Here is a 27196-nt window from a genome sequence, read left to right as displayed (position 1 = left end):
ACTTCCGGAAAGTGTCCAGACACGCGCGAGAGAGTGTGTAAGTCTTTATTAGAAATGGAAATAGGGTTGTTACATTATTTTGCTTCTATGTGTAGGCAAGGATTCATTATCTTTGTTACATAAATTAAGTTTACGCATAGAATAAGCATAATCCAGCCTTAAATTATTTAGGTCTAGTAGTTAGTACAGACAGTACCCCGTACAGTGCCTAGGTCTAGCCATAGAATTCTAACTTGACCTAGGCCTGTTGGGCCGCGGGCCAGACTAGGCCATAACTTTGCGGCCCCTTTCTAAGCCTAGGCCAAGGGCTTCTTTTTGTAGTTGATCTACAGGCCTAAGTAGTAGGCTACTACTAGGGCAAGGCTAGGTTGGCTCACTAAATTCGTAGCACCACCACCCACCGTACCCAACTATTTAACGGGCCTAGCCTAGCCTAACTAATGCAGGTAGCCTTGGCCCCTGTATTATTATTACGATTTATTTAAATATGCCAATTAATAAACTATTGACCAATTAAATTAAGTAGTGCATATTTTTTGTATTGTTTGTTTTGTCTGACGAAATGAAAATGACAATTAGTTACGAACCTTATCGAAGATGGGTAGCGTGTGCACATATCAATTAAAGTTTAGGTGGGAGGGGTGGTATTTTTTTTTAACAATGTACATTATCAGTGATGTTAAACAAGTATATTTTTAATTTTGGCCAATTTTATTTTTGAAGCCAGTTTACACCCCTTTTCCGCCAGTTTTTTAATATTCATAAATCTGTATTCCTATATTAACCACTTTTTGTCAAACACCCTTTTTGGTTCATTGTAAAACATATCAACATTTTCCCCCTCCCGAGCTTGGCTTTTAGTTGTAATAAATTATTTTGATATTTGCAGCTACTTTTTTAAACATTGATTTTGAACCTAGCAAAAGACATTTCTAAAAGCCATGAACGAAATTGTTAAAAATGCGCAGTCGTTCATTGAGGTACTTCAGAATAGTCGGGCTATTGATGTCAAGTACTGGGACTCCATAGGTCTACAGAGGGCGCTCCAGTGGGCTAAATACTGTGAAGAGGTATGCTGATACTTAGGTTTTATTTAAATGTATACTAATTACTGTAAAACCTCAAATTAAAAGCCATGGGCTACTTTGTTTTGCAAACTTTGGATGGGATTATTTTTCGAGATGGTTTTTTTTTTTTTGAGATGGGCTTCTTTTCAAAATGAATGCTGTAAATTTTCGGAATTTGTACTATAATACAATAAATAAGGTCACTGTAACATCAATCTGTATCATGGAGTGTATTTAACTGGCATTAAATCACCTAAACTACTGTATAAACCAAGCTTGTATTTAATTTGTTTCTGAAATTCATGTACAGTGTATGTACTGTACTATCGCGAAAAGAAGCCTATGCTATTTTGAAAAGAAGCCCACAGGCTTCTTTTCGAGGCTAATTTTGCAAACTGAAGAGGGGGACTTCAATTTAAGATGGGATTCATCTTGAGATTAAGCCCAGTGGTCTTCAATTTGAGGTTTTACAGTATAACAATAGATCTAATTATCCATAAATATACACAACGTCAAGGTCAAATATGTATACTACCATATAGGTAATACAGTACAGTACAAAGAAATATTCATAATTGAGTTTATTTATATTTACAGTACATATATTATGTTACACAGTATAAAAGTAATTTGATGCCTTGAATTTATTATCAAAGAAAGGATAGATTTATTTATGAATTTTTACAATTTTTTATATATATATATTTTTATTTAACAGATGATTATTACTTAAGTTAAACATATAATTTTATGTAAAAACATAATACTAATGCATCATTGTTTTGTTATGACTTTCGTTTGTAAACCTTATAAAAAAAATTTTAAAAACCTTTTATTTTTTATTTTAACATTATTTTTGAAGGTATACATAAAACTGAAAGACAAACCAAAAGCAGTTGAGCAGATAAACAAAAAGTTGAAGCTCATTTGTTGTTTACCGGGAGCATCGATTGGTGATGATATCATCAGTGTACAAGATCTTAGCCAATCCCAGAGACTCTTACTTAAGGTTAGGTTGAGTTTGATTGTCTTCAAGAGTAATTATAAATGATATCATAAATATTGTTCTATTAATGTTTTTTTATTATATAATTAATATTTGACCTACCTTGGCATAAGCCATCCATACAAGCTAATAAGGAGCTTTCACTTTGTGTGACAAACGGATTCGTGACCGTCCTATGTTATCTGCACTATGTAGATTCGCCAAAATTGCGTCCTACAATCTTCACGATGAGGAGAACTTAACATTCCTGCATGCCCAGATGAATTATTAGTGACATCATTACGTTACAGATTCTACTGCTTCGTGCAATCAAAAGCGTCCTACTGTGTGATGGCATCTGTTTCTTGATGTCTTGCCACGTTTTTCTATCTTGACACGCTCTGCATTCTTCTGTCGGAGACATGAGCCCTCTGGTTTGACAGTCAGCAATCACATAGTCCTCCAAACATTTGGCTGGTCTACCTCTTGGTCGGCTTGCATTTACAAAAGATCCGGGGAAGATTTATGGATTTCGTGTATGTTTCATTCCTTTTACATGGCCAAAGTACCATAGTCGTATCAGTTCTGTGATGGTGTATTTTATAACTGGGATTAATATTTATTATTATCTTTTATTGTTATTTTAATTTTATCATTAATTGTTTTGCTACAGAATTTGATTCAGAACCGCTATTTACCTAGCTGTCTCTTTGGAGAGGTTTTAGAGCAGTATACTCATTTAGCAGAGGATAGTGGTTCCTCAGGATTTGACCAGGTCATTCAAGTAAGTACAGCGATAAAATCCATATTTGTCCATTCAATCAGATATAACTCAGAGCATCATTGTGCTGAATTGTGTATGGGTGTGGTCTGTGACTGCTGTACCTAGCTACCGTGGAGAGGCACTTTTAAAAGGCTATAGTTAGCGGCACTCTTGCTTTACTTTTTAACCACTTGATTCACCCAAAATCATAAGTGTGATGTGATATCATTTTCATAGGCAAGTGATCTTTACAATTTAATATTATTTATGTTTGTAGTTCATTAAACTATTTCCATTCGTAAATTGAAATTGTATTTTAATTTTTGTGTGTCGAGGCAGGAGCTATCTACTCCTTAACGTCGGTGCTGGATTGAGCCGCTCCTCACCCAGGGTTTGATTGGTTTGTTTTCTTGAATAAGGATTTAAAATAGAGGTCCTCGGTACACATCTGGCTTGCATGCACTTTAAAGAACCTGTTTGTGTCTTTTGGAAGAGTAGGGGGTTCCCCCGGTGCTATGGTTCATTCCAGCCCTGTCGTTGTGGAATGATGTGAACATGTAACTACTATTAGCATTTCTTTACTGCGGCTAGGTACTCTCGGACCATGTCCATACACAGTTCAGGATGATGATGCTGCAAGTTATGAGTTATTCTACCTTCACCTTCACTTTTCTTTACTGTAACCTTAAAATTGCTTCTATATTTAAAGGATGCCAGCGAGTGCATTCAAGCTAAGTCAAGTCAAATGTATTTACATCAAAATATGCGGGAAAACTTTCAAATGAAAGAAGAGCATTCAGACATTCTAAATGCAAGACTTCTGAAACGGTTCCTTGTTCATCACCATAGTAACAGTCCTTGTACACAAAAGTAAGTTTTCACCTTTTTACAAAAATGATACGAAAAGACCCATATGAGTTGTAGCTTGCTAATGATCAGACACCATATTGTGAATAAGAATTAAATAAAAATAAAAAACAATTTTTTCCATATTCAGCACTTCTCTATATATTTATAGGTCAAATGAGTATTTGGAGCAAGTATTACATAGTGTTGCATCACAGCCAAGAGGCATGGTAGGTCCCTTTACGTTAATGTAAAATCATTCAGGTTTTTTAGCATTTTGATGCAAGAACACATACAACAAAAATGAAATGTGTACTGGTATGCAAACACATAGTAATCCTCTCATATTTAATTATAATAAAGAACATTTCTGCTCAGTTGAAAAATGTAGTTCCTCAGCCATAGTGTGGTCCCATAGAACTGGAGCTTATCCCCAGTTTTTGTAGCATGAAGCAGATGAGAATGTGATACTCCCCCTTGGGTGGGGTACTAGTCCGTCACAGGTTACTCCCAGCAATTTGCTGGTACCCCTTGATATAGCTGGGTAGACTGAAGCAATGTAGATAAAGTGCCTTGCTCAAGGACACAAGCAAAATGCACAGTGAAGGATTGAAACCCCAACCTCAAAGTTGGGAAACCAAACATTTCCATGTGCCAAACAGCTTTCACAGTCAAAAAATGCTAGCGAATATTCTCTTTTCCTAACAGTGACTATTTTGTTTTATTGAAAATTTTCAGCGTATGATTGCAATGACAATTTCAATGCCTACTGAGACGGATGAAGCCAGATTACAAGTTACTGCATGTGAACAGTTTGTATTTGACTGGATTAAAAAAAATAAAGCAAAGTATATACTCCAACAGAGGGAGTAAGTTCAAAAGGACTATTAGCACCATCATAAAGGCCTATATATTTGACTGGATTCAAAAGATCAAGTGACATCATACACCAACTGAGGGAGTAAGTTGAGAGGGAAAAGTAGCCATACCATATCAGAAAGTCCAGTCATGGTGAAGATTTAAAGAGAGTGTGTCTTCTTGGTAAGTTGTCTGTAAATTATTCGGGTATGAGTCCATTTCGTGGGTAGGGGTATCTTTAGAAATGCCAATCAAAAGGCAAATTTTCAACTATAAGCCCACCACATTGAACACAAAATTACTTGAAAATCTTGGAAAGGCAAATTTTCAGCTCTACATTTCCAATTAATATTTCTGTGTTGTGAATGTCAGCTGAGCTGCTGTAATATTAAAATCCTACCCCAAGTTTTTTGCTATAGCACATTAATCTATTTCATGGGTTCTCAACTGGCGGCCCGTAGGCCATCTCCGGCTTGTGAGTGCGTGTTATGCGTCCCACGAGAAAAAATTATATTTTACATTCTTTCTAACCTTAGTAATTTTGCATTCTGTTTTGTCGGCTAGGTCTATATATTTCTCCACAAATTGTAGCGATTTAATCAATCAAATCAGAAGAACTGTCTGTAGGCCTATTACATTACTGATGACCAAACATTTTGACTTTTGCATTATCAAACACATGGGTAATTTTCGCAGGTAAAGATATCATGTATGAGTGTTGCGAAGGGGGACACGTGACACCTCCCAAACCCTCCCGCGACACGCACCTGCGGCGCTCGGATGGCGCTGCGCGCCATAGTACACCTCTTGCTCTGGCCCTTCAAATTTATTCAATTATAAATTTGGCCCCTATTGCGATATAGTTGAGAACCCCTGATGTTATATACTATATTTTGTGTGTTGTAATTTCTGTTGAAAGAATGAAAACATTATCTGGCATCCTCTATTATTGGTTTGAACATAAGCCATCCAACTGTGTAATTAGACTGTACAGTACTTTGTGCTGTATTGTAATTCAGGAAAATACATTTTCTGTCGCCCTCTGTGATACATTAAACTGGAGGTCTGCACACAGTTACATCATCTCGCAAATAAACGTATTCATTGATCAAAATTACTGTGCTGGGTTTGACAAATACACTCCTGTAAAAAAATCTGTCGCCCCCTATATGTCAGCTTTTATAATTCTGGTAGTAATATGATTTCAATTTTCCAATATTCCTCTTCCATGGTAACTATATGGCAGTTGTCATGGACATAAATAAACTACATTTTAATTAACTATTTATTTCTTGAAAAATTTCATGCAGATGTATTAAAATTTGATTAATCCCATTTCATAATCCCATAAAAATGAATATTATACTAAATTATTTTGAATATTTATATTCCTTTATTGATGTACAGTAGACCTAGTATAGTTCCATTGTGATTAATTAATCTATGCTACTGCTATTATTAAAGAAATCAATTTAGTATTTGAAATGCAGTTGTAGCCAGGTCATCAAAAGTCCTGTCTTACAATCTTAGGCTCCTGGAGTCGATTGCTAAGTGGTCTATACATGTTCCTAACATATATAACCAATTTAGAACCACAAATTTTTATGAGCAGCCCTGGGAAAAAAATGTTTGTGCCTCCGACCATGAAAATTATCTCGATTAAATGCCTCCATCATCAAATTGTATCATACCCTGCTTAGCCCCCCCACCGTGGACAAATAGAGACAAATGGAGGTCTATTCAAAATTTAACTTTTATCAGTCAGTGCCATAAACAGACAAATGAATTGAGTTGCTTATCCCTCAATGAATAAATATAAAGAGCAAGTAACATGAATGCATTATAATACAATGAATAACAGTGCCTGGTTTCGGTCTGGCTGCACAGATATATATTTACACAACATGCAAGCAGTGGTGGCTCTAGGGTATATTTTCTGGGTGGGGGGGGGCTAAGCTGTCTGACAGGGGGACTTGAGCTTGTAGGCCCAAACTGGGGAAGGATTTTAGAGGGTGTTCCCCCTCCCAAATGAGATTTTTTAAAGGAAAGGAACCTCTGGATGACATTCTCACACTGACAGGCGTGCGTTGGCTTGGCGTGGACCTATTTTTATATTTTTTTTTGGCCAACTGCCCGACAAGCTTTGTCTGATGGGGGGGCTTGACCTGTCCAGTGGAGGCTTAAGCCACTGCTGTCCCGGCGCCGCCACTGCGTGCAAGGTTTTGTGAAATATAAGCAGTACCTTGCACATTGTGTAAATATATGTGTTCATATATATGTTTACACATATATATATTTACACCACTTGCAAGGTATTGTGAAAAGAATATAGACAATATGCAATTAAATAGAACATGTGTTATGTATTGAAAGGATGCAATGTGCTATGCATTATGAAATAGGTCTACAAATATGAATACTGTAGAGTTTTGAATAACATAATGCTGATATAATTTGTAATTACCGGTACTTGCCAAATTTGGCCTGAAGCAATAGTGAATTATTTATCACGCCTTGAGTGTTGAGTTGTATTATCACTTGAATTTTTAAAAGTTTTTTTAAAATTAAGTGCTCTGTTATATTTGTTTATGCTAGGCATTATACCTATTACACTTTGATTTTAGTCTAGTCTTTTGGCAATCAGACCATGTAGGTATACTGTACTGCCATGGACAGATTTAGGCCTTCCAGGTGAGAAAGACATATCTAACAGAGCATAAGATTCAAGTTCTATCCAGCTTTTTTTTTGTAAAATGGAGGAGGGGAACACTGTTAGAATTTGGTTGGTTTTTCAGGGGTCGAGATGTAATACCATGAAAACTTTGTTAACATGGGTGCCAAGAGAAATATATGATGGTATAAAACCCCTCTTTCGAGACACTATTATTTAGGAACACCCCTTAAGGGGACACTTTTCCATAGAATGAATGAAAACTGAACCGCTGGTAGTTACACCATTGCCTCTATGCCTAAAACATGAGTTGGCAATTGTAGGGTCTACCCTGGGTAAACCCAAACATGTAAAGTTACTTGGAATATTAAATTTATACCTATGTACCGTACCACCTCAGCCCGACTATGGTGGGCCTGATGTGAAAGCATTTTGAAAATATGGCATTTCGAGATGTCCAGTAGCAGCAGACAACCCCATGTAGGGGCATATACAGGATTTAAAGTTAGTGGAAGTCTAATCAGGGCCGGCTCGACAAATTTGCCGATTAGTTAAATGTTTATATTTATACCTCTGAACATTTTCAAAATCAGTATTAATTACTAAAAGATTGTCAAAAAAAGTTGAAATGTACATAGGCAATACAAAAAACAAGCGCATGGTGAATATATTTTTAAATATATTAAAGACAATGTGATTCGAACATTAATTGTAATATAGCTTATAGGTATCAGTATATATTTACTGATACATATAAATAAAAAAACATGTGGTTTCGACAGCCCACAGAGTATACTATTGTAAATTCTCCATAAAAAAATCAGTGAATGTTTCGCCATGACCTGTTAACTTTGGCACCCCTTGCCAAAAAATGCTAACATCTGGAAATCTACTGGTCTCAAAGACTCAACAACATAAATAATCAAACGTTTGCAGACACGGTTGAATAGCAATCCATATTTTAGATTGACCGGAAAATTACTTTTACTGTGTCTGTTTCGCCAGCTGCATATGTTTACTTCCACATTCACTAGCCAAGACTCAGTCAGTTGTTTTGCAGTAATAATTAGACCATTTAGACAAACAGATGATAATTGGGACAAATCAGGTGCATAGGGTAAGGGAGCAAAGCTTAAAAATTATGATTACAAAAAAAAAAAGGTTAGAACGGTTGTTTGTTTCAGTTGAACCGAAGAAAGCATGTATTACTCATGTGATTAAGAAACGATCATTAGACTTAGAGTGTTCCTAGTAATTATAGGCCCATTTCTAATTCATGCTTTATTTCGAACTTAATTGAGCAGGTAGTTGCAGAGCAATTTGAGAAGCATATTGAGGTTAATAAACTCAAAGTTACATGTCAGTCTGTGTACAGAATACGCCACAGTACTGAAACAGCACTAGCACGTGTTACAACGATTCTGCAGTAGACAGCGGAAAGGAAGGCATTGTTACACTTCTCGATCTTTTCCAATAGACCATAGTGTTTTGTTACAGTGGCTCTCGTATTCTTATTGGGTACGTGAAAGGGCACCATAAGTGGTTTGTGTCCTATCTCACTGACCGCACCCAATTTGTTTCCATAGATAACTCGCTTTTCTTCCGAGTTTATCTTGCCTTGTGGTGTACCACAAGGTTCCGTTTTAGGGCCCATTTTATTTAGTTTGTATATTGCGCCAATTTTTGATATTATTTCAAAGTATAATCTTAATGCTTTGGTATATGCTGACGACATTCAACTGTACACCACATCACACTCTTCCGATGTGCCACAAACACTTGCAGAGTTCCAAGACTGTATGAAGGAGATCAAAAATTGGATGGTAAACAACAAACTTAAACTGAATGATGAGAAAATGGAAGTCATTCATGTGTCACTTCGTTTTCATAAAACACATAATATCATAGCATTACTTTTGGTGATACGGTGGTTTACCCCTAGACTGGGTTCCAGTCCCTAATCTTTGTCTTATCAGTTGAAATGCTTAAGAATAAATCGATTTTGGCACAAATGGCGTTCCATATTACTTATTTGCATGGCGCTCCATAGTATACTTTTTCTGGGATTAGGTTATTAAGATTATTTCTAATTCTCATCGAAAGAGTTTCTCAACATAAACTGACACTGGTGGCGCTTTCCGAAATGCGCTAATGTACTACAAAAAATCCATAAATTAGAGACTTGTGGCAAGTCTAGTTTACCCCGTGCTTGTAGCCACTTTGCATATCATAGCCCCTATTACTTTTGGTGATAAGGTGGTTTACCCCGTGCTTGTAGCCACTCTGCATATCATAGCCCCTATTACTTTTGGTGATAAGGTGGTTTACCCCGTGCCTGTAGCCACTTTGCATATCATAGCCCCTATTACTTTTGGTGATAAGGTGGTTTACCCCGTGCCTGTAGCCACTTTGCATATCATAGCCCCTATTACTTTTGGTGATAAGGTGGTTTACCCCGTGCTTGTAGCCACTTTGCATATCATAGCCCCTATTACTTTTGGTGATAAGGTGGTTTACCCCGTGCCTGTAGCCACTCTGCAGAGTGATGACATTCACTCTTTGGCATATCCTTGGTCTCAGTGCCTAAAGCTGAACGAAAAAAATTAAATTAACTGCCAGGGTAAAAAAACTCGCTTTAAAAATAGAAAATTATGACATGGTGTCATTTTATACACGCGACATCATGTTTGTCTTTTGTGTGGATCAATCGTTATTATTATTTTTATTATTATTATTATTATTATTATTATTATTGTTATTATTATTATTATTATTATGTTGTAATGATGTTGTTTGTACTGTTCTTTAATTTTGTTAAAGAGGGCCCCTGAATATCAGTTCACCTACTGGGCTAAACTGGAAGGGTTACCCTCTTTAAAGATGGTTGAATAAAAAGTAAATAAAAATCGTAACACACTAATTTACTACTGCAATAAAGCTAAATTGTTAGTAGGCCTCCGGGCCTACGAATGAAATCAATTTGAAATACAGGAAATAAGATGTTGTTGAACATTTAAAGTGTCATAAAATGGTATTCTGAACTTTGACCCTATATTTGGCTTCATTTTTAGCCAGCTTGGTGCAGTAACAAAAACGTACAAAGCAGCAAAAAGTGTGAATTCAAATGGTGAAACAGGGCGGGGGCGTTGGTCGTCTTATATGCACAACATACAAAAGTCGTACAAAAATTTGTTCAAACTCGGGGGTCGTCTTATACGTGGGTCACCTTATATGTGAGTATATACGGTATCAGAGAAAGTAAAGCCTTAACACTACTGTAATGGCTTGAAAATTCTAAAATTCGCTTCAAATTTTACTAGCTCCATAGGATACAGATCATATTATGTAAATATTACTAGCTCAATGATGAAAATCATTGATGTGTGTCAAAATGACTTGGTAATAATTATATCTAAACTTCTGTACTTTGTAATTAATATTTGACCAATGTCTTCATGTAAGATGCATGGATAATTGATTAAACAAGGACAGAAAATAAACGAGAGTCTGTATGCTAAATCCATAATTAATGATTTTATTATTATTACATTAATGAGAGTGTACAATATCTTCTTTATGCATTTCCCACTCAGATACAAAATTGATAAGCTTGCATGCATAAGCTTACTTGTTAAATATTCTCGATCATTACCAGTACGAGCATTATCTGGTAATAAAACGAAGATGAAATTGAAATGCAACACAATTAATAAATTGTTTATGAAAAGAAATTACTCGGTTGTAAACAACTATTTGAGTGGTCGCTCAGGATTCGGGAAGGGGAGGGGGTGGCAGAATATTCTTTGGGGGTGTGCACCCCTATGCACCCTTAGATACAGTACACCACTCTTCAAAGTTCACTGGTTCAGTCAACACAGCTTTTGATATTAACTCCGCTTTAAATTTATATCTCAATTGCCTAAACTGCTGGTAGCCACTTTGTGGAAAGGGGAAGGAGAAGAGGGTAAGATGATACAGTAGCATGGATATGGTCATGTTGACCAGGGCTCGCAATTTGCTATTAGGTTTGTCATAGTTGCTAGGTAAACATTCAAACCAACAAATAAAAAGAAATGATTGCTAGTTGGAATATCTATACAAAATATCTTGTAATTAGCCAGTAAGTAAAACAAATTAAGAAAATAAAATATGAAAGAAAAGTTACAAAAACTAGAATTTTTCAAAATAACATAAAATTAATATAAAATAATTTTATTTTATATTATATTATATTATTTTGAAAAATTCCAATAAGAGCTGATACAAAATAAAAATTGAATATATTATGTACTTATTTTATTTGAAAAATAAATTAAGTATATTATTCAATTAATTTTTATTTTGTATCTGTGACTTTTTTTTTCAAATTAAAAATGTTCTGAAACTGCAGTGAATAAATGTACAAGGTATAGAAATCAATTGCTTATATTCATTTGGCTATTTCTTTGTGATATTTATTGATTTTAATTATTTTTATTATTTCTTTCACAAGGGTCTCAGCTTAAAAACTTTGCTTTATTTGAGTTCCCTTTTCCATTATTCTCGAATTTGAAATGTACATTTTGTTTGTTTTATTATGGAATAAAGTTTGTTTTACATTACTAATGACAGAAAATATTATATTACAACATTTAACACACAAATTTATAGAAGTGCATCTTCCAAAAATAATGTGTTGGGTTAGTATCAATATATTTCGCTAGTTAGGCAACTCCCCTCACCCCAAGTTGCCCTTTAATAATCACTTTCAAGTATTTGAAAAATCACCTTATTTTGCTAGTTAGTGCCCCCTTACCTAATCATCAAGGCCCCACCTCGCCTTCATGCCCTCCATCAGCAACCCCCACCTTTTTAAACTCTTAGATATGCCACTACTCTGCCCAGATACCAACCCATTTAAATACTCCTAGGTGAAAAAAGGCATCAAAAGTGTCGAGACAAGGACAGCGATGCGACCAGCGTGTTTCTCGAACTCACAACCTCTCAATTTAAAGTCAAACACCTTACCACTGCGCCACACTGGCTTCTACTTAAGAAAGAATTAAGTTGTCAACTTCAAAAGACACAGGTTTGGACAACAGTTTTTAATAATACTTTTTTTTTACTAAAACAATTCTTAAATTGGTACCAGCCAATTTAAGGGTCTGTGCAACAATGTAGGAACTAGATTTTAAATACATAATCATTTAATTAGTAATCTTACTTTAATTAACTAATATCATATTGCGGTGCTAAGATGAGCAATTAAAATCATTGCATTTTTATTTTGTAAATTAATATCACCACAATTTCCCAGCGGCTGTGTTGGATTTCCCCAATAGCTGGTTCCTTTGCCCCTGATGGCTGAGCCCAGGCAGAGCTGGCCCACCTACGGGTGCTGCCCCTGTTAAATTGCTGCAGGTGATGAGCTAATATTACTTTGAAAAGGACAATTTTGGCATGCAGCGAACATTCTCTTCGATGTTTCAAATAATATGCAAATAAATTCCATTTTTCTATGGTACAATAAAATTTAGTTTAATCAATTGAAATGGAAATAGTCATGGAAATCGACTTTATTGCGACTAATACTCAATTAAAAATCGTCTCAAAGCACTTAAAGAATATGAAAAATCATTGCTTTTTTATTTTTTATCATGAAAATTCATTGCTTTTTTATTTTTAAAATTAATATTACCATGATTTCCCCCAGTGGCTGGGTCAGGTGTCCTCAACAGCTGGTTCCTTCTCCCAGGTGCCTGTGCCTGGGCCCAGTTGGCCCACCTTCTGGTGCCGCCCCTGAAATTGCTGTAGGTGATGAGCTAATATTACTAATTTGAAAAGGAAAATATTTGCACGCAGCAAACATATTTTCTTTGATGTCTCAAATAATATTCAAATAAATTACAATATATTACTTCTATGGTACAATAACATTTAATTTAATCCATTGAAATGGAAATAGACATGGAAATTGACTTATTGCGACTAATACACAATTAAAAATCATCTCAAAGAAGAATTAAAAACAAACTAATCAAATGAGCTATCATAAAACTAATTGAATTAAGAGTTAACCAGTAACACAGCAATATGAGACACATGGCTAGCTGATTGTTTAATACCTTTTGTATAGAATTAATTATTAGATATTTTTCATTTAGGTCTAATTAATCAAGCAAACTGAAGCTTGTTTTCCATACAATCTCTACACTGTCGCAACAGTTTTTTTAGTGCATTGTTGTACTGTGTAGCAATCCTAACACATTGGTTGTCGTTATGGTGTAACCAGGCCAACCGCTTGAGTCTGGTTGCACTTTGCCCACTTGTAATTTAGACCAATTGAATTTGATATAATCTACAGTACCATTTTATACAGTGAATATATAATTTAAATTTATATAAATATTATACAGTATTTTAGTATGACACCATTTGATGCTGTGATTTTGTTAAAGATAATTGAGTACAATAATATAATAAATATTTAAAACTTTTGAAAAGGATCAGTGATCCTGTCCACACTATAAAATGTTATTTGAAAAAAACATGTGGCATGACTAAATATGGTCATGATGACATCATATGGGCACATCATTACTATATATGGGCATACAACAATTTTTTAAAGATGATTAGAGGAGGGCGGAATAACAATAAAAATAAAATTTTGTTTTCTTATTTAGCAAATAGTTTTTCCAAAAATGTCCAGACGGAGGAGAAAATAAAAATAAAATTTTGTTGGTGAATGTAAAATAAGATTGTTAAATGCTTCAACTTATATAATTAGGAGAAAATATACATATCTTATCTTTGGAGATTTCAAGGAAGCGGAGGGCGTAATAGAAATAAAGAAAGAAGTTTGTTTTTTTCTGAAATTTCCACTTTTTCATCGTGGTGGGTGCACTAATTAATTATTTGCAGTCCACTGGTTCAGTAAACCTAAAGTCCTATCCACACTATCAAATGTTATTTGACAAAAACATGTGACATGCCTAAATATGGTCATGATGACATCACATCATGAACATATATGGGCACATCATGATGACTATATATGGGCATAATGTGGACAAGCTTAAGCAGTGATACCCTTTTATCCAATCAAATGTTGACCGCATCTTTTGCCTCCTTGATTCTGAACAAAATTTTCAATGGAGGTCATATTTATGTATCTGACTGTGCTGACTGTGCTGGGGTCACTGTATTAAGCTTGATACGTATAACTACCCCAACTATAAAGCATAACAAAATTACAGATCCGATGACAATGCCAGCAATGGCACCTCCAGACAATCCGTTGTCATTATTGGCTTCATCTTCATTGTCGGTAACATTCTGAGTATTAGCCTGTGTTTCGGTGGTTTCGTTGTTCAATACTGTAGTTGTTAGCAAAAGAGTTTTCATGGTTAATGAGGGGTTTGCTTGTGAGGGTGTAGTCTTATCACTTGTTGTGGACACAGTTTTGTCTTCCCCTGTTGTTGACGATGTCTCTTCACTTGTTGTTGATGCTGTTGTCTCTCCACTTGTTGTTGATGCTGTTGTCTCTCCATTTGTTGTTGATAGTAATGTTGATGTTTTATTAAAATCAGTAGTGGATGAATACTGTGTAGTATTATTGGATGCAGTAACAGCTGAATTTTCAAAATGTAACCAAATCAAGGAACAGAGGATTAAGCAAATGAATCCTATATTCTCCTATAAATACCAAATTTAAAAGATTTTAAACAATATGTATGCATAAAAAAAGTAAGAGCTGCAATTCAGATTTCTCTTTACTGTTAACTGTGCTCTCTTATTCTAAATATGGTGATGATGACATCACATCGTGACCATATATAGGCACATCATAACCATATATGGGCGTACAACAGTTTTTTATCAAAGAAAATCTGATAATCTGGAGAGAATTTTAAAAGATCGTTAGAGTAAGGCAGAAAGAGAATAAAATTAGCAAATAGTTTGCAAAACACAGACGGGAGGATAAAAATATAATATAATTTAATTTTATTGGCGAATGTAAACAGTCTATTAATGGGATACATATCTTATTTTTGGAGATTTCAAGGCAGTGACAGGCGTAATAAAAATAAAAACAAACATTTTTTTCTGAAATTTCCATTTTTTCATGGCGGCGAGTATGTTAATTGGTAAAAAATTAAATTTTATATATATTCAAAATCAATATTGGTGAGCGGCGGGTATAAAAATGATCTTGTCTTAAGTAGTTTAGTTTGTGATATTGGCAAGCAAAGTTATTGCAGCAAGATGTATAGGTTTTACAATGCCTCAGTGGCGGTGCCAACATATAAAGTATAAAGCGGCCGGGGGACGGGGGGGTGGGAGTGAGGCGTAAAGTAAGATTTTAGGGAGAAAATATGCTGGGGTGGCCCAAAGTGGGCGTGGTCGGGTGTCACTCACAATGCCTTGAAAGTGGTACAGGGGGTGAAACCCCGAAAAATATGACAATTTTAGGGGTTTCGGAAGCTTATTTAATCGATATTATAGATAGTCTACAAATATGTAGAAAATACAAATCATTTTTTTTTCTTCCCCAAACAATTGTGGTTTTTTTTTTCTTTTTTGCAGGGGGAAAACTGTGAGGGGAGGGGAAAAAGAAAATTATCTGGGGGTATTCCCCCTCCCCTCACCAAAATCCCCGATTCTGAGTTTGGCTCATCATATGTCACTCACAATGGGTTAAGGGAGCACATAAGGCGAGATATTTTTTATACCCTGCTTACCAAACCCGCCACCCGCCAAAAAAAAATATAAATTTAAAAAAAAAAATGTTTTGGAGGTGCGTACACCACCCCCTAGGTAATTTCACCAACAAACTCCGAACTTTATGCATTCATTAGGCCTACATAATAGTTTTTATATTGCTTTGCTGTACTAACATCACTGGCGCATGGTAACAACCAACTGGCAGACCATTTCCGGTCACACACTGTGACTGTCCATAACACAGCACCCCCCTAGTTCCGTAACCTCTGGGTAAGCGACTCTAGTAGGAGTTCAGTGGTCCTTTCATATTGTAAATAAATTTTGTGATTACCTTTGGTTTGGCTCCCATATCTGTAGGTGTCACGTTGGTCTAAATTTACTACAGTTTCTAAGGTTTGCTCACTTATATATATATATTCAGCTTGAAGTAAAACTGTCCAAATCTAATAAAGTATCTGAGAACAATGACTAGGAAATTTGACATCATCTGAGTTAAAACTGATGGTTGATTCTTTATCTATTTCCATAGCAACCCTTCAGTCCAATGTTTAGACTAGTTCATTATCTGATGGGTGTCCAGAAATTAAATGTGATGAGGAAGATTTCTGGTATAAAAATAAAATGAATTAAATAAATCAGAACTTGTTTCATATTCAATTAATTGAGGAAAATGTGTAATTGTTATTTTGATCAATGCAGATGTAAATGTTTTTACCCTTACTTTTGCTTTTTAATTTTCAGTGTAATGGATGGAATTTCTACAATGAAAATCGGCCTACTGTAATTGTTTATTCAGTTTCCATGACATTACGATTCCGGAGCAATTATTTGTCATTTTTGTATAAACATTAAACAGAAGATTGTGCAAGACATTACAGTAGTTACAAAGATTATCAATTTTATTTACAGAAATTGTTTTCAAACAATGAAACACTTACAAAATTGCTTGGAGCAGAAACATCAAATTGCATAGTATATCAAATGCATATGCACCATTAATTGATTGATTAAATTAAAATACATTGCCCCAAAGAAAGTATTAAATTCATAAATATTAATAAAGTTACTAGACTCGTCTTTCTTTTTTTTCTTATTCAGAAATTGTCACAGTGTCTTATTGATCTTTATATTAATGTGAGATGTGCTAAACATGGTGGTGGTATTAATGGTGGTCAAAAACAAAACAAAACAAAAAACCCAAAAAATTTTGTTTTCCACACCTGACCCTAAATCTCAAAAATATAAGATTCAGCCTTTTAAAATATAGTACTGTACTTTTAAGTTAGGCTAAAAAAATAAAAAAAAATCTTATGTGTTGGCCATGTTTTGCGAAAATTCAAAAAATAGGTAGGTCAGGTAGGAAAAGTTTCTTTTTTTTTTTTAACCAATAATGTGTTAATGCCTAATAAGTAGAAAATACACAAAAATACATCAAAGACATATATTTAAGAGCAAAATGATCACATAACACTGTCGCATTGTCTACCAGCCAGAAAGATGGGGCTATTCTAGACTTTATAGTTCATTAAAAAATATTTTGTGTTGTAAAAAAAAAATAGATAAATAAATAAAATGCCGAACCTCAATTTTGTAAATTTTGGATAGGTTGGGTGTGGCTAACACAATCATTTTTTCATTTACATAATTAGTATTTGATAACTTAAGCATGAGTTATAGCCCTACTTTTATCATTTCCCAGAGATTGGGCCTTCTGGTAGGCAATAGCAAAAAAAAAAACCACATTTCTAACCCACAGAATAAATTTGTCTGGGAGAGTATAATTCTTATACAACATTTGCAACATGATTTTTTTTTGGACAGAAATCCTTTAAATTTGTTTACATTTCAGCCCTGTTGCTCCTGCTATTATGTTAGTTTTAAGCTTAGTTTCAATCGCTACACGCTATCACCGACATCTTTTGGTGATTATGATTGGTCGACCGAATTGGGGAGCCTTCCCGATTGTGTTAGGGACTTTTACTCAATACAACGATTGCACTGAAAAAATTGTAGCGATTTTAAAGAAACCAGGCTTACATATTGTAAGACTAAGTGTTCCTGATGATGATGTAATTAATGTCGAAATATTGAATCCCAACATGATGGTGTGCATTTCAATACTTGAATTATGTATTACATACTTTCTTAAGTAGCCTTTAAAATCATTAAATTGTCCTTTCATAAAAACTAAAGCAACCTAAAGGTATAGGTCAACATGGATTATTTTTTCATTGTGGTACAGTAATTGGCACATTCATGCAAATTGGAGAGGAATTATAGTTAGGAAGAGACACTGGCCCCCACATAAAAAATTAGTCAAGGTTAAGTTACCCCCCCCCCCCTTCCATGACTCTTTAATTCAATTCAAAAGTAATTTATTCCAAATCAAGTAACATAAAACAGTACAATTTCAAATGCATCATTTGAAATGAAATGGAATAGGACAGCCGCAAACAAACAAAAAGCTCTGAACTGTCATGGTGCCCTTTAGATAAAAAAGAAAAAATAAATAAATAGTAACAGTGTACTCTATAACACTCCTCGCCACACTCATCATACAGGCCTGGACCACTGTCGTCCGATGCACGACTAGGTTCTCGGATAAAAACAAAAAAGATAATAATTTGCCTATCCAAATAATGATATTTTGACTGCCAATCCTTAATATTGTGGTCTAAAAACACATTTTGGATCATACTAATCCATGAAAACTCTCAATTTGAACCCTGCAAGGGAGTTTTAATTCCAGACCGTTGACCAAGGCTTCGTCGGCCCCTTGGCTCGGACCCCTCTGTCAGAAGTGTCAGCCACCTTGTCCTTAAATTTCTGGCTACACCGCTGCCTAGGACAAGTTCGTATATTTCCTCCTCCACTGATATTACTGTACTTTCAATGATAATAATAATAATAATAGTTGATTCTTATAATAATATTAATAATAAAAATAATAATAATAATAATAATAATTAATAATAATAACAACAAACATTCATATGCGCCAAATTCAAATATTTATCAAGCAAGCTGTCAATGCACTGTACATAAAAAAACAGAAGGATGCAATGTTAAATTAGTGAAAAAATTGATGGAAAATAAAGGTCTTTAGCTTGGTCTTTCAATAGTTTAAAGTAGCACACTGGCTGATGGACATTGGTATGGAGTTCCACAAAGTTGGAGCTGCGACAGTAAAAGCTCTCCTGCCATAGGTGGATGTTGTAGTTTTTGAAACCACGAGCTTACTTTGGGCACCTGACCTAAGAGCTCTTGTGGGCTGGTAAATCTACACAAGCTCAGATAGGCAACCAGGCGCAAGATTGTGCTGTCTTGTATGCCAGGACCAACACCTTGTATTGTATCCGTTGCTGCACTGGTAACCAATGAAGGTCTGCAAGCACTGGGGAGATGTTATCAAATTTACGCGTCCTTGATGTTCTATTAGGCGGGCAACAGTATTTTGTAGGTGTTGCAGGATCTTCACTTGGTTATTTCATATCAAACCATAGTTCATTCAACTGTATTACCTCCTGCCTGGTGGTCAAAATGTGGTCAAAATATCCAATTCATTAAGTTAAAGCAATGTTGCAAACAACTTATGCTATTACTACTACAACATATTCTGGGTTAAAAGTTTTTTTGTACATAGTATCATAGAGTATAGAATATTATTTAAGCTTCTGAAGCTGTTGCCTCTGGATGTATGCGGGGTACTCTTTTTTTCTTTGATATGTAACATACTCCAACAATAACAATTATTGCACAGCCGCCTCCAAGACTTGAAGGAACAATGATGATTATAGTCCAATGAAATGATCTACCTGGTTGTGTGGTCTGTTCTGAATTGTTTGTGCTGTCTAGTGGAAGTGTAGTTTTTCCTCTTGTGCTGTCTGGTGGTAGTGTGGTGTTTCCTGTTGTGCTGTCTGGTGGTAGTGTGGTGTTTCCTGTTGTGCTGTCTGGTGGTAGTGTGGTGTTTCCTGTTGTGCTGTCTGGTGGTAGTGTGGTGTTTCCTCTTGTGCTGTCTGGTGGTAGTGTGGTGTTTCCTCTTGTGCTGTCTGGTGGTAGTGTGGTGTTTCCATTTGTTTTAATGCTGAAGAGGGTTGTGATGACTGCTAACGTTGGTGTTGATGTGGCTGCAGTAGTTGTAACCGTACTGGAGACTGTTAGTAATGTTGTTGATGTGGCTGCAGTAGCTGTAACCATACTGGATACTGGTGGTGATGGTGTTGTCGTGGCTGCACTAGTTGTAACCGTACTGGAGACTGTTGGTGATGGTGTTGTTGTGGCTGCATTAGTTGTAACCGTACTGGAGACTGTTGGTGATGGTGTTGTTGTGGCTGCATTAGTTGTAACTGTACTGGAGACTGTTGGTGATGGTGTTGTTGTGGCTGCATTATTTGTAACCGTACTGGAGACTGTTGGTGATGGTGTTGTTGTGGCTGCATTAGTTGTAACTGTACTGGAGACTGTTGGTGATGGTGTTGTTGTGGCTGCATTAGTTGTAACCGTACTGGGAACTGTTAATGATGGTGTTGTTGTGGCTGCATTAGTTGTAACCGTACTAGAGACTGTTGGTGATAGTGTTGATGTGGCTCCAATAGTTTCAACCGTACTGGAGACTGTTGGTGATGGAGTTGTGGCTTCAATAGTTGTAAGCGTACTGGAGACTGTTGGTGATGGTGTTGATGTGGCTGCAATAGCTGTAACCGTACTGGAGACTGTTGGTGATGGTGTTGTTGTGGCTGCATTAGTTGTAACCGTACTGGAAACTGTTGGTGATGGTGTTGATGTGGCTCCAATAGTTTCAACCGTACTGGAGACTGTTGGTGATGGTGTTGATGTGGCTGCATTAGTTGTAACCGTACTGGAGACTGTTGGTGATGGTGTTGTTGTGGCTGCATTAGTTGTAACCGTACTGGAGACTGTTGGTGATGGTGTTGATGTGGCTCCAATAGTTTCAACAGTACTAGAGACTGTTGGTGATGGTGTAACTGTACTGGGAACTGTTAATGATGGTGTTGCTGTGGCTGCATTAGTTGTAACCGTACTGGAGACTGTTGGTGATAGTGTTGATGTGGCTCCAATAGTTTCAACCGTACTGGAGACTGTTGGTGATGGAGTTGTGTCTTCAATAGTTGTAAGCGTACTGGAGACTGTTGGTGATGGTGTTGACGTGGCTGCATTAGTTGTAACCGTACTGGAAACTGTTGGTGATGGTGTTGATGTGGCTCCAATAGTTTCAACCGTACTGGAGACTGTTGGTGGTGGTGTTGACGTGGCTGCATTAGTTGTAACCGTACTGGAGACTGTTGGTGATGGTGTTGATGTGGCTCCAATAGTTTCAGCTGTACTAGAGACTGTTGGTGATGGTGTTGATGTGGCTGCATTAGTTGCAACGGTACTGGAGACTGTTGGTGATGGTGTTGATGTGGCAGCGATAGTTGTAACTGTACTGGAAGAAGTTATGCTGACTGTTAACGTTGGTGTGGCTTCTACAGTTGTAATTGTTGACGTACTGGAGACTAGATTATGATGTATGCAAATAAATGTGCAGAAAAACAGCCAAATGTATTCCATATTGTCCTAAAAAAGAAAATAATGAATTGTACAAAAATGAAGATAACTAAATAGAAAAAATAAGTTTCATATTGTTTTAATGACGAAAAAAATAAATACTGTAATAAAGAAAATAATTGTCATATGACTCGATAAGTTATAGCGTATCACGCGTAACTATCGGTGAACTATGTTAAAAATATGCGCACCACACCAAACCCCTTTTTTTTTTGCTAAATTCCACAACACTTATTTGAAACATAAGCCTCATGACAGAAAAATAATCATACTTTTAATAAGCATCTGTTAAAGGATGGTTGTTTTGGTTCTAGAATTTGGCACAAGCCTTGGAAATGGTTTGCAAGAAATTAAGCGATAAATAAATGAATGTACACCATATTCGTTTAGAGGGGAGAGCCGAGTTGTCCCAACCCCCCCCCCCCAACTAAATTTTTCATGAGGAACATATTAATCAAATTTAGGTCAGAGGTTGTCTTTTTCGGCCATCTAGAGCTGCCATTATCATCTTTTTCTTACCTCAGCCCCAACCATGGTGGGGCCGAGGTGGTAACTTTCCATCTGTGAAAGTTCCTCCCTGGGCCTCTCTATTTTAAATTCCTGGATCCGTCTCTGAATTATCAGATAATACTGATAACCATTTACAAAATGCTCTGCTAAAAGCATGCAGTAAAACTGTTTTGCTACTAGATCTGCAATTTTTGTTGCATAAGATTTTCTTAGTGAATTTTGTGATACAAAAATGTGCAAGTAAAATGTTTAAATATAGACAAAAATACAGCAGTGACGCTGTTACAGCAAATGACATGGGCATGCTTCTCTTTTTATCAGTAACAACATTTTTTCCTTGCATAGATGGCACTGTATTTGTTATATATATGCTCTCTCTATTATCCTATTTGATTTTCATGAATTTTTCTTATTTACTTTTGGTTTGTGTCTCCTCTGAAAGCTTCTTTAGACTTTGGTATCAAGTTCTTGCACTTTTGCTTGCTTTATAACTTCAAAATTTCCAACTTCAGTTTGAAAACTGTTTAAAGTTAATACAGCGTCAAAGTATAAAATGATGCTATCTGTTTGTTATACAGTACTGTTAACTATTTCCTCTTCAATCTGCATATAAATTGTTCATTTGGTTTTTATAAACATTTGATGATAACATATTTTTATTGCCATCACATGGTACTGTACAACTCTGGCATCTTACATCAAAGAACTGATAAGTGATTAGCAAAGCAAGAGAACTCTTAGATCACAGGGATTCCTTTCTCTACCGAGAGCACCTGCAACTATCACTTATGGGGATGCAGCATTTTCCACATCATCTCCTACTCTTTGGAATGGACTTCCTGGCGATATACGTGATGCCATCAGTGTCGGATAGTTCAAATCAAGACTTAAAACGCTATTTTTTTGTTTCCGTCTTTGGTGAAAACTAAATTCCCTTGTTTCAGTCATTTTCAGTTTTTATTTTTTATTTTTTATTTATTTTTTTTTCTTACTCTCTCTCTTTTGATTACAAATGTGACTGCTCTGTCTGCTCTGTCTCTAGGGGCCACTATCTTGGTCACTGTCCCCGAGCACCCATTCGACTGGCAGGGCAAATGTGTAACCTGCTCCCTTGTTTGCACCACCTAGGTAGAGGTCTGGAATTGCGCCGGGGCAGTGACGAATGGTTGACACTTTTTCGGAATGTTTCATTTAGATCAGTTTACGTTTTCGGAATATGCATTTCTTTGTTTGTTATTGATTGCCCTCATTATGTGGTCTGGGACGTTTTCCTTTTAATGGTCCTCAGATCTACACCCTATTCCGGATCGTCAACAAAAATTTAATCATTATTTTACAAGACCTTTAAAAAGTATTATAGAATGTTTCGTTTAGACCCATTGGTTTTTTTTAAAGAGATATTTAAGTCCGAGTCCTCAAAATTGAAAAGACCCTAAAATTTACACCCTTCACTGGATCGTCACTAGCATACATATGTTTGTAAACATGTTGATGATTGAAAAACAAGCAATTGTCACATTGTTTAACATCTTATTTTAAGAAAGTTTTTTTTTAATTAAGAAGGAGACACGAAACCTACGTTACCATTATACCGTATGTGGTAAATAATTTGTGTTTATCATAAATCTTAAATATTACTTACAGAATATAATCTGTGTATGTTTAAGGACTATTTTGTGCATGCTTACAATGGCTAATTTTCTCAAAATAGTGTACTAGGCCAAAGAATTTAGCGAATTGAAAATTGAAACATTACGTTACAATATTATGAAACATACGTTACGATCTAATCACATGGTACCCTCCCAAGGAAATTGTTCTTGATTGAAAATATTATTTTAGTAAAAACAAATAGTCCTTCAAGTTTTTAATGTGCAACGTTTTCAGATACTATTGTACAGAAATATTAAGTTATTATAAAGAAATGACAAAAGCCTTATCTTCAACTAAATTTTAAGTCAGGTTTCTTCAGAAATATCAACATGTTACTTCTACTACGCTGCAAAGTAAAGAGCGTCTCGTTGCCAACCGCACCCCCTCAACGTCAAATGGCAGTTTACAAAGCATGTCGACGCTTTGTCGTGATTTTAGTTAATTTTACGTAGGGCTTAGTAAATACTACAGTAACGTATGTTTCGGTAACGTAGGTTTTATTTTAACTTCATCGTGTGTTAAAAATATGTTTCAATCACGGAAGCCACTTACAATTTACTACCTGAAGTGCAGATATAATGCTATTACATACACCCAATATCTCGCATGCATCAACCGTTCTATTTTTGGCTACGGTGGTAACGTAGGTTTCATTTCTTAAGTATACGGGCGACAAAACACCACTTTCTTAGATTTTTTCTTTAAACTGGTGATTTACATTGCCCTCAAATTTACCCAGGAAGTGAAAACTTAGTCACTTGATTTTTTATTAATGATGAATAAATAATTTTTTTTATTGAGTATGCATAATAATATGTCCAACTGCATGACCCGGTAACGTATGTTTCATCAAATGTTGCGACACAATTAAGTCGGAAAATAAATATCCTTAAAAGAATGTGATCATGTTGATTATTTTTTTTCTTGTAGGCAATAAACAAAATTTGCTATATTAACTAATTTTAAAGTGACACACCTCCTTATTTTAAAATTATATATCAATATATATAAATTTAGTGCTTTGCAACATCAATATATTGTCCCGTTCAACAATATTCAATGAACCATATCTCCAAATGTAATCATACCTAAATGCTGAAATTTCAGGGCATTCTAGCTTTACATGTTGTTACCATTGTATCAAAAGTGATATTTGTCATTACTTTCGTAACTTTTGATTAATAATAAACAAAATGTTTGCGACACACTATTTGTCTAATTGGTAAATTTTAGTGGTTTTGACTGTGTAATTGATATATATATATATATATACACTCTTTGTATTATTCTATTTGATTTAATTATCATTTTTCTTATTTACCTTTGGTTTGCGTCTCCTCTGAAAGCTTCTATAGACTTCGGTATCAAGTCCTTGCACTTTTGCCTACTTTATAACTTTATATATATTTTCCAACTTTAGTATGAAATTGTCAAGTTAATGCAGTGTCATAGAATAAAATTATGCCATCTGTTTGTTATACTTTGACTATTTCCTCTTAAATCTGCGTATTTGTTTATTTGGTTTCTATAACGACTGATGATAAAAAACATTTTTATTGCCGTCCCATGGTTTTATTTTTTTTAACTTCATTGTGCCAAAAACTAGGATATGTTACAAAGCATGAATGGTAATTCTTAGAATGAATAATGTATTGCTATTATCAATTCATGCAACACTGACCACAAAAAAATAACTTCTTTTATATCATAATTTTTGTTATTAGAATACGTATCTAAGCGGGGGATAGAGTAGGGCTGCCATCACTAAAAACTTGCTTAGCAAAGTGTTTTTTCTTGCTTGGTCCTCATCGAAGTTCTCTTTTATTATACAGTATTAGTTTTTTTTTAATGAAATAATTATGATATGGGACACAATGATACTGCTGCTGCTGATTACAATATGTATCTAAGGGAGGGGGATGGAGTAGGGGATTTTCAAGAGAAAAGTTTGCTCCCCCGGGGTGCCTTTGCTAAAAACTTGCTTAGCAAACCTTTCTTCTTGCTTGGTCATCCTCTAAGTTCTCTTTTATAATACTAGTTTTTTTTTAATGAAATAATTATGATATGGGACACAATGATACTGCTGCTGCTGGTGATGATGAGGATAACGATAGTGTTGGTCAAATCCATGATGGTTTTGATGATAAAGGCAAACCTTCCTGTTGCAAAATGTTCATCCAATTCCCCTAAGTTAAATTAAAGTAATGTCGCAAACAAATACTTCTCACCACCAGATATTTAACATATCGAACACATTCTGGGATAAAATTCTTTTGTATACATAGTATGTAAGTATAGTATTTAAGGTTCATTTTTCTTAACTTTTATAACATTCTACAATAACAATCACAATTTATTTTTTTATTTTTTTATTTTTTCAACTTTTTATAGAGGGTAACCCTTCCAGCTAAATCAAAGGCCAGTTGATATTTAGGGGCCCTCTTTAAAATTTCAATAAAATATATATAATACACAATAATTTAAACCTAGGCCTATACAACTATACAACCAGACAAAAATAATATTCAAGATAGCATTATTATAAATAGTAATAATAATAATAATAATAATAATAATAATAATAATGACAATAATAATAATAATAAATAATAATAATAATAATAATAATATTAATAATAATAATATTAATAATATAATTCAATACATATTTAAAAAAATATTTATAAAATTTACTAATCAATAGGATTTAAATAATTTATATAATAATGACAATTGTACACTGCCGCAAGAAAATACAACTGAAACAGAAATGCCTGTGATAGTGTAACTCTCTATGGATGTTACTAGATGAGTTCGGACTTCAATGAATGAGCCAGACACCAAGTAAGCTGGATGTTAACGGTTTTATTCTATACAAAGTGTGAGCCTCCAACAAGACACAGCTTGGCTAGTCGGCGAACCCCCACGAGAGAGCGAGACTCCGCGGGAACATCCCATAATAGAGTCCTTGAAAGTTCAAAGGTTACAATAGCATCATCCATTGGATCCATTGTTATTTTCATGTGATGGTGTGGTGTCTCCAACGGTGGCGTATCTAGAAGTATTGAAATGGGGGACTGATGGGAGGGCGCGAAGGTGAAGTGGGGGGGACTTGATGATCAGGGGCGCTAATTCGCGAAATATGGTGTATGGTGATTTTAGGTGATGTGCCACTGGTCTCCTACTGTGACTTAAACATATCTTATGTGCTAAAAAGTCTTTTTGTACATGGTATTAAGATTCTATGTTGAAGTGCTTAATAAGCCTCTGTCAGTATCAGTGCCAATTTTGTTCTGTTTTTTTTTGTACAAGTACACGAGGCCTAACACACAAACCGCAATCAAAACTATAACTATAACTAAAACGATAACCCAATATGGTGGTGGTGTGGTGTCTTCATCTGTTGTATTTGAATCTGTTGTGCTGTTTGCTATCATAGGTGGTGTTGTAGTAAGCCTGCTGGAGAGTATTGTTCCATCTGCTACTGTTGGGGATGGTGTGGCTACAATAGTTGTAAGCGTACTGCAGACTGTTGGTGATGGTGATGAGGTGGCTGCAATAGTTGTGAC

General features: G+C 35.3%; 3 protein-coding genes across 3 annotated transcripts; 1 reads left to right on the top strand and 2 right to left on the bottom strand.

Annotated features, from left to right (window-relative positions):
• On the top strand, positions 1 to 16958 carry LOC117108152. The gene is made up of 8 exons (XM_033250107.1): positions 1 to 37; positions 921 to 1070; positions 1930 to 2076; positions 2726 to 2836; positions 3525 to 3685; positions 3834 to 3891; positions 4400 to 4702; positions 16638 to 16958. The coding sequence occupies exons 2-7, from the start codon at positions 942 to 944 to the stop codon at positions 4532 to 4534; spliced, it is 741 nt and encodes a 246-aa protein (XP_033105998.1). The 5' UTR covers positions 1 to 37; positions 921 to 941; the 3' UTR covers positions 4535 to 4702; positions 16638 to 16958.
• LOC117108153 (cell wall integrity and stress response component 2-like) lies at positions 13982 to 16643 on the bottom strand. The gene is made up of 2 exons (XM_033250108.1): positions 16228 to 16643; positions 13982 to 14867 (listed from the first exon to the last, which is right to left on the bottom strand). Exons 1-2 carry the CDS (start codon positions 16243 to 16245, stop codon positions 14337 to 14339), a joined length of 549 nt encoding a protein of 182 aa, XP_033105999.1. The 5' UTR covers positions 16246 to 16643; the 3' UTR covers positions 13982 to 14336.
• A 1750-nt stretch (positions 16959 to 18708) lies between the features above and the next one.
• Positions 18709 to 25069, bottom strand: LOC117108150 (mucin-2-like). Its single transcript, XM_033250106.1, has 2 exons — positions 24949 to 25069; positions 18709 to 21473 (listed from the first exon to the last, which is right to left on the bottom strand). Exon 2 carries the CDS (start codon positions 21465 to 21467, stop codon positions 19563 to 19565), a length of 1905 nt encoding a protein of 634 aa, XP_033105997.1. The 5' UTR covers positions 21468 to 21473; positions 24949 to 25069; the 3' UTR covers positions 18709 to 19562.
• Positions 25070 to 27196: the final 2127 nt, after the last annotated feature.

Source organism: Anneissia japonica, unplaced genomic scaffold, assembly GCF_011630105.1.
Source record: "Anneissia japonica isolate Jap-2015-1 unplaced genomic scaffold, ASM1163010v1 scaffold288284_len1145801_cov181, whole genome shotgun sequence".
Lineage (NCBI taxonomy): Eukaryota > Metazoa > Echinodermata > Crinoidea > Comatulida > Comatulidae > Anneissia > Anneissia japonica.
This window is presented reverse-complemented; position numbering and strand designations above follow the sequence as displayed.

Coding starts and splice junctions, on each gene's coding strand:
- LOC117108152 (XM_033250107.1), top strand. CDS start 942: ATGAACGAAATTGTTAAAAATGCGCAGTCGTTCATTGAGGTACTTCAG. Junction 2,837..3,524: donor GATTTGACCAGGTCATTCAA/GTAAGTACAGCG, acceptor CTATATTTAAAG/GATGCCAGCGAGTGCATTCA. Junction 3,686..3,833: donor AACAGTCCTTGTACACAAAA/GTAAGTTTTCAC, acceptor ATATATTTATAG/GTCAAATGAGTATTTGGAGC.
- LOC117108150 (XM_033250106.1), bottom strand. CDS start 21,467: ATGGAATACATTTGGCTGTTTTTCTGCACATTTATTTGCATACATCAT.